This window comes from Mus caroli, chromosome 10, assembly GCF_900094665.2.
Source record: "Mus caroli chromosome 10, CAROLI_EIJ_v1.1, whole genome shotgun sequence".
In the NCBI taxonomy this organism is placed as follows: Eukaryota; Metazoa; Chordata; class Mammalia; order Rodentia; family Muridae; genus Mus; species Mus caroli.
Window position 1 is genome coordinate 100,683,130 of NC_034579.1, and position 7,370 is coordinate 100,690,499.

The 7,370-nt window shown below is 37.1% G+C and overlaps 1 protein-coding gene across 1 annotated transcript in view; it reads right to left on the minus strand.

The window, feature by feature from the left end:
* The window catches only part of Ptprq (protein tyrosine phosphatase receptor type Q), a 198,954-nt gene that overhangs the window by 160,832 nt on the left and 30,752 nt on the right, over nucleotides 1-7,370 (minus strand). The window contains exons 10-14 of the mRNA XM_021174928.1: nucleotides 6,291-6,468; nucleotides 4,406-4,567; nucleotides 4,124-4,303; nucleotides 3,456-3,563; nucleotides 2,972-3,253 (exon numbers count right to left, since the gene is read on the minus strand). Of these exons, the coding sequence (XP_021030587.1) occupies nucleotides 2,972-3,253; nucleotides 3,456-3,563; nucleotides 4,124-4,303; nucleotides 4,406-4,567; nucleotides 6,291-6,468 (910 nt within the window). The remainder of the gene's footprint in view (nucleotides 1-2,971; nucleotides 3,254-3,455; nucleotides 3,564-4,123; nucleotides 4,304-4,405; nucleotides 4,568-6,290; nucleotides 6,469-7,370) is intronic.

The following is a 7,370-nucleotide window of genomic DNA, read 5'->3' on the forward strand; positions in this document are numbered from 1 at the left end:
AAAAAAAAAAAAAGAGATAATAATTTGATTTGTGATTACAATAAAGAATGTTGTAACAAAAATCCCCTACAACAATTGGTATATAAAATTGGGAAGTACATAGACAAATTAAAAGGATTTATTCATTCATCCATAAAAATTCATAGTATTCCATTCAGAATTTGGTATAAATCTGTGTCATATTCATTAGTGTTATTTAATGAAGTCAGAAAAGTTGAAAATATTTACTTCAAGGCTTACCCCAAAGAAAGATGTGGTAAGGAGGAAAGAGAATCTGTCTATGCCATCAAAGGATTTGATTTTTATTGATTTTCTCATGTTGGTAATTACTGTTTACTAAGCATAAGAAAACTAACCTCATTTGTAAGCTGCATATTCTGTAATGAAAGAAAACTTACACACATCCACACTCATTCCTGCATGCACACCAAATCCACTAGTATTGATCGTCCCTGTTTGAATTCCCCATAGTACTTCCAAGAGTAAGCTCTAATGATGTAAATTCGACAAGGTCCTTGAATAGATTATTAATTCCCTTATTTGTAATTATCAGCATCATTACACCAATGAGTTATCGTAACAACAACAGTATACAAACCCTAAGTGAAGGATAGGTGTTTTGTGAGAAAAAAATTATTTTAATAACATTATTAAACTCTAAGAATAGAAAGAGAGCTATTTTGAGATCATTCTTACTCAGATGTTATCCTAGAATTCTTTTGAGACCCTTCTTATTCTCTCACGGGAGGTAGAGCTAGTAACTCTCTTCAGGAGCTAGGGAATCTTTCTGGTATCCCACTGTCTTCTATACAGGAGACAAATGTGCAGGAGATATGAAAACTACTCCTTCAAGGGAGTGGGCCTCTAGGGCGTTGAACACAATCCTCCATGAGCTGACCTCCACCTTCTTAGAAGGCTGTCAAGCCATCTCTGTGTGACCCACTAGAACAGGTGGGCCCGGAAGCTCAGGGGTAGGTTTTCCCATCCACATAGTTATTTCATAGCTAGATCAGGAGTCTAATAAATGAACCCTGAAATGGGGCTCAGGAGACCTACCAACAAGCCTTGGCTTTACATTATCCACTGTGATTTATTGGTTATTTTGTTAAAAGAGTCATACTTTGCCTTGTGTATAGAAAGTTCAACATGTTTTTTTTTCTTTTAGAATGAAAATACTCATTTTAACCTACATCTCAAGTAAAATTCTTGTATTTACTTATCCCTGCCTTACAATTAAAGTCACAAGACAGATAATGGAATGAAAATTCATGTACTTTTTCCAATATGAAGTAAAATATCACATGCCTGCAATTTTCAGAAAACATTTTTTATAATTCATCATTAACATGTGCTATCACTGATATGATAATCACTTAAGAAGTAAAATTTCTAATAAGCATGTTGCTTCTTCAAAATCACAATAGAGTGAAATGACAATTTTCTTCCTCGTGCTATGCAAAGCTTAGATAGCTGACCACCACCATGAACTGCGAGATTGTCACTACATTTTAATAAGTTTTCAGTATGTGCTTCGAGAGCCAAGTGGGCATTCTATGACTAATGGGCTTGGTTTCAACTGCAGCTTTATCACCAGCCAGCTGGCTAGCCTTAAGCAATTAAATTCCCACCAATTACTGAGAACTTTAGAGGAAAAGGAAACCATTTCCTCCTATACTGCTATATGTAAGGATATTGGAGCATTGTAAGTGTTTGCTGAATGAATGACCCTCTCAGAGCCTCGGTTATTCATGATGGAAAACAATAACTTAGTGCTGTACTCTACTCCACAATTAAAGCCATAACTTACGTGGAAGCCATGAACAGAAACACACCACAGCCAATCAAAAACAAACCAGAACAACAACAACAACAACATCAACAAAGGCAAAAAAAAAAAAGGGGGGCCCAATGTAAAATAAAACCAAGTCACAAAAGAACAATTATCCTCTACCAGAAATCTGCATTAAGGTTTAATATTCATAAAAGCAGCCGTGCATGGCACTATGTGATCTGACATCAATTAAGTTTAGTTCACGGGTGTAAGAGCCCCTGATGCTATAACGTACTCCTTTAGTCATTCTTCGTACTGCAGCTGTAATTATGACCATCATTCTGTATCCGCAATGTTGTGACAATCTCATTTTATTCAATCTGTGGAAAATCTCACATTACTCCCAGTGGTAGTAAACTACCTTGCATGATTTCTAGATTCTCCAAGGTCAAGGCCAGAACTTCCCATTTGTATCTGGATAGCTAAATGGGGTTGCCAATATTTGAGTATTTGCGACCTCCAAATTGAGAACACTATGGAATTCAGACAGAAGCTAGTCAGTCTAAGTGTATTCACTTAAATGTGTAGACAAAACAGTAACTTTACAATTAGATCTTACTTAGCATACACTGCAGATTTGACCTAATGGTAATAACTGCTCCAATCACAACACAAATGATAAACCAAGGTTATCAGACAAAATATTTGTCTTGTGCTAATTGCTCAATCACAACTGAGACTGAGATACAAATTTTTTTTTTTTGCTTGTGTTATTTCTATTAGTTGAGGTATCCCTCCACCACACCTCTACCCATCTACTCAACAAGCTCTGCAGAATCCTCCTGCCCACTCTAGGTTCATCAAGACTCAGGCTGAACTAGTCTTCTGAATGCTTCTCTGTTAAAGTCTGCAGGCACACTGGATGAGTCTTTGGTACTTTTTAATGGTTTTTCATTTGAACAACTCACTGATTTTTTTTATTAAAAGATCCTTTATATAGGAAATTAGTTTTCAAATTTTTAAACACCTAAGCCTATTCCTTATATATTTTTTCCTAGAAAATTTGAATAAATTTCTTTTACACCAAAAATAACAATGAAGGCTTTTCTTTGTCTTATAAAAATACAAACAGCAAGGAAATTGTCAGCTAGGTTTACTAGATAATTAAGAATTATTAAGCAAACGAACAGTAAACCTTACCAGTCTCTGAAGTCCTTACAGAAAGTAATGAGGATGACTGATTGCCATGACCAAGTCTGGTGTATGACCGGATAGAAATATTATAGAGTGTGTAAGGTTTCAGGTCACTTAAAGTTATGTCCGTGGTGGAGGTGTTCTTTACAAACAAGGAGTCTGCATTTTGGTAAAGCACCTCGTAGGCAATAATGATCCCATTAGGTTTCTCAGGTGGGGACCAGGTCAAGCTCAGTTCACTTGGAGACACATGGGTTACTTTCACATCTTGAGGTGATGATTCTGGCTCTGGGAAGAATAGAACACAACTTAAAACATGTGTTTCTTCTGGTTTGTTGTTTTAGACACTGAACCAGCCACGAGGTGGAGTCAGTAAGAGAATGATACCCTTTCTTTCTTTCCCTTCTTTTCTTTCATTCTTTCTTTTTCTCCCTTCCCTCTTTCCTTCCTTCCTTCCTTTTAAAATTATAAATATACTTTTTATTCTTACCATCTTCTGGAGTTCTCACAAAGAGGTCATTTTCTTCTGACAGAGAACTTTCCCCAACATGAGTTGAGGCAGCAACCCTCATTTTATATCTTGTATATTTCTTCAACCCTAAATGACAAGAGAACTATTGTTTAAAATCTTCAAAAAAAATTCTTAGATTAGTGCCATTTACCATAGGGCCCATGGAAATACTTTATTAAAAGGACTGGCTCTCTAGGTCAGGTCTCATATACTCCTATTCTCCCAAATTCCTTGGGCATTAAGGTTTTCCATACAGATGGTATCAGTGATCTTTCCTGTAATGTTAAGGCAGTAACCTAAAGCTGGAAAAAAGGTTTTGGCACACAGCAAGAAGAATTGGCACACACACCCTGTCAATTGAATTGTCTCAGCTGATTTTCAAGTGGGCTCATTCATTCAAGTCCTCAATAATACAATATTTCCTAGGTTAGGTGTATGTCTGTAAAAACTTTGATAATATCCTTTTAAATTTGTGTGAATAGATATAAAGACACATGTATTGTTATTTCCATATACATTTCTAAGATATCCATATAACACACATCAACAAAATCCGGAATATGTCCTATAGAGTTAAAGGTGTATAGGGTGCACATTGTCCACTAGAAGAGTAGGCGTGCAAAATGAAACACAACTTTTCCTTCTACCTGTGATGAGAAAGCTGTTATCTACAGTAGTCATCTGGAAGGCTCTGTTTGTATCCAGTTCCATTGCATAGATTGTATAATGAGTGATTTTCCCATTGGGATATTCTGGAGGATCCCAATATAGCAAAATAGATGAAGAACTAATATTTTTATAGTTTATAATTTGGATGGAGCTTGGCACTTGAAAAGAAGAATGAACAATTAATAGGAATAACAGAGCCAAAGTATTAATCTCATACATAATATTTTCAAGCAATTGTTTCAAAGGAAATGCGTTTGTACCTTGCTCACGTGTCCTAACAGTGAGAACCGTTGGTGGTCCTTCGCCCATGACAGTGAAAGCAGATACGCTAATCGTGTGCTCAGTGAACGGTACAAGCCGCCTGATAACATAAGACAGCTGTTCAGCAGTGATGTCAGTAATATACTGATTCCTGGTGGTCACTATTGGAAATCAACAAGAGAAAAATGGGTATTTGGTTCTACCATCAAAATTATTTTTTCTTGATGCAACCTAGCAATTAATGCATTAATATCTTCATACAGTCTCACATACAAAATAGCAGATATATGACTCCTAATATATATGAATGTTTTATGAATTCTAGATCCCCCCATACCTATAAACATTTCATTCTCATAATATCATTTTGTAAGTTCTCATACAATGTTTTGGAACATGATAGCACTGTTTTGAAAAAAATTAATAAAACATTCAGACAAAGACAGGCTGAGGGTTTTTGTTGTTGCTTTGCGTTTTCTGGAAGCAAACACTAGGCAACAATATAAAAAAGAAACATTATGAGTCAACATTAAATTTTAATTGTACACTTCAAGAAATGAGCATTTTATTTGGACTCAAAATTTATTATACATTCACTAGTCCCAGTGATTGCTTAAAGCAAGCATTCTTGCTTAGTACTTAACTGACACATGTGTGTCCTTACCAAAAAAAAAAAAAAAAGTCTGAGATATTTAGTATATTTATATATTTATAATTTATATATTTATAAATTTTAATAAGGATCTAAGCTAAATTTAAAATATACAGAAGAGCAGCTGTGGGTCTTCTAGGTTTTAGTGCTGCCCCTGTTGGCTTTGCAGAAGAGAAGTAAAGATGTCTTGACTGAAATGTAATTTTCTTTTATTAATTCTACCACGAATAGAAGAACATAACATTTTTATTTGGGAATGAGGCAATGAAATAAATATTATTCCTATCTAACACTTTATAGAAACCAAAGAAACACTGTATCACCTGTGTGCCTTCCATTGGCCTTATATTACGCTCTCCTTTTAGAAACAATAAGATTCACTGACCCCGAAGAGCAAGTGTGTGCACTAATGACATCACCACATACCAGGGACACCTACACCTGTTTATTGCACCATGCACTAGAGTTGTAACTTTCTGACCTATTTACCTTTAGTGACATTTGAAAACCTATTCGTCAAAGGCAGCAGAGACTGTGAGGCCTGTAAACGATTTGAAGATATGTTAATCCCTCCCCATCACACCTGCTCTGGCAACTGTAATAACTGATTGTCTATGCAGCTCGGCTAGAGACTCTAGGGTGCTACTTTCTCTAGGAAGAAGGTCAAATGGGTTAGAAAGGGCCAGCCACTGCTTGTGTGGCATTTCCATTTGTTTCATGAGGGTATCCGACAGTTAAAAAGAAATATCTGACTCTAGACCGTGGACCATTAATAACCTGGTTGAACTCTCAGCTTGGGTTCATACCTCGACTAGATACTAGTTTCAATGCACTTAGGAGAGAATTAATTTTTTATTAGGTATTTATTTCATTTACATTTCCAATGCTATCCCAAAAGTCCCCCACACCCTCCCACACCCACCCACTCCCACCTCTTGACCCTGGCATTCCCCTGTACTGAGGCATATAAAGTCTGCACAACCAATGGGCCTCCCTTTCCACTGATGGCCGACCAGGCCATCTTCTGATACATAGGCAGCTAGAGACACGAGCCTTGGGGGTGGGGAGGGGGGAGTGTACTGGTTAGTTCATATTGTTGTTCCATCTATAGGGTTGCAGATCCCCCCAGCTCCCTGGGTACTTCCTCCAGCTCCTCCATTGGGGGCCCTGTGATCCATTCAATAGCTGACTGTGAGCATCCACTTCTGTGTTTGCTAGGCCCCGGCACATACCAACTGGTGAACTTTGGTCTTCAGCTCTCATCCTGGCAGGAAAGTCGTGTGGATGGCTGTTGTATATGAACGAAGCCAGGGAGTGCAGGTCTGAAGACATCTCTCCCGAGCCCTCATAGAATCCTATCATTGGGTCTACTAGGTTCATTATTTCTGGAGTCATGGGGTTGTTGATATACTGTAATTAAAAGACAGAGAATGAAAATAAATCAGTGCTTCATGACTTAAAAGCCTGTCACTTTGGAATTATGCATTTTAAAAGAAAATAATATTTCTATAACTATTGTGTTCTTTACTTTCCAAGGTTTTATTCTCAACTAAAACCCTGCACCATGGTAACATAATATGATCACTCTAGTGCTTATTAGATTGATAGCTTTATTTTGGAGGGAAAAAAAGGAAGGTATTGTTTTCAGATGTGTATTACTTTTTTCATGGTGTAATTAGATATTTCCATGCAAAGCCGTTCATAACTGAAATACTTCAAGTTCTCATTCCACAAATAATCTGAGGATATTATTAAAACAAGTTCTGTTTCCTTCTCTAAACATCCTCACTTTATACACTTCATGAGTGCCTGCATTTCTGTTTACTGTTAATAGCAGTGGTATTATAATTTATCTTTAATCAAATGAATTACAGAAAAAAAGGAGCTTTCAAGGTAAGAGGTTTGCAAGCAGGGTTTCCAGTACACCTGTCCATGGTTCTAAGGTATATGGTAGGTAGCTGTCCTTTTTTACCCACACAATGGAATGCATATATGCCAAATCCACCATGGGAACAGAAACTGAACTAATAGTAACCAGCACAGATTGGAGATGTATGTCGTAAAGATGGGGGCAGAGATAGCTTGATGTCACTTTCCTTTGTGGATTGCAACCCAGTATAGCTTTCTCAGTGGGCATTGGGTTCATTTCAAAGCTCCTACCTCAATACACAAGGTGGATCGAGACTGAAGGGAGCCTACCATCAACCTTGGGTCCCAACAAGCTTGTGAACATAAAGATGCTTCCATACACGTGTGAGCATGCATTCACACACACACACACACACACACACACACACACACACACACACACA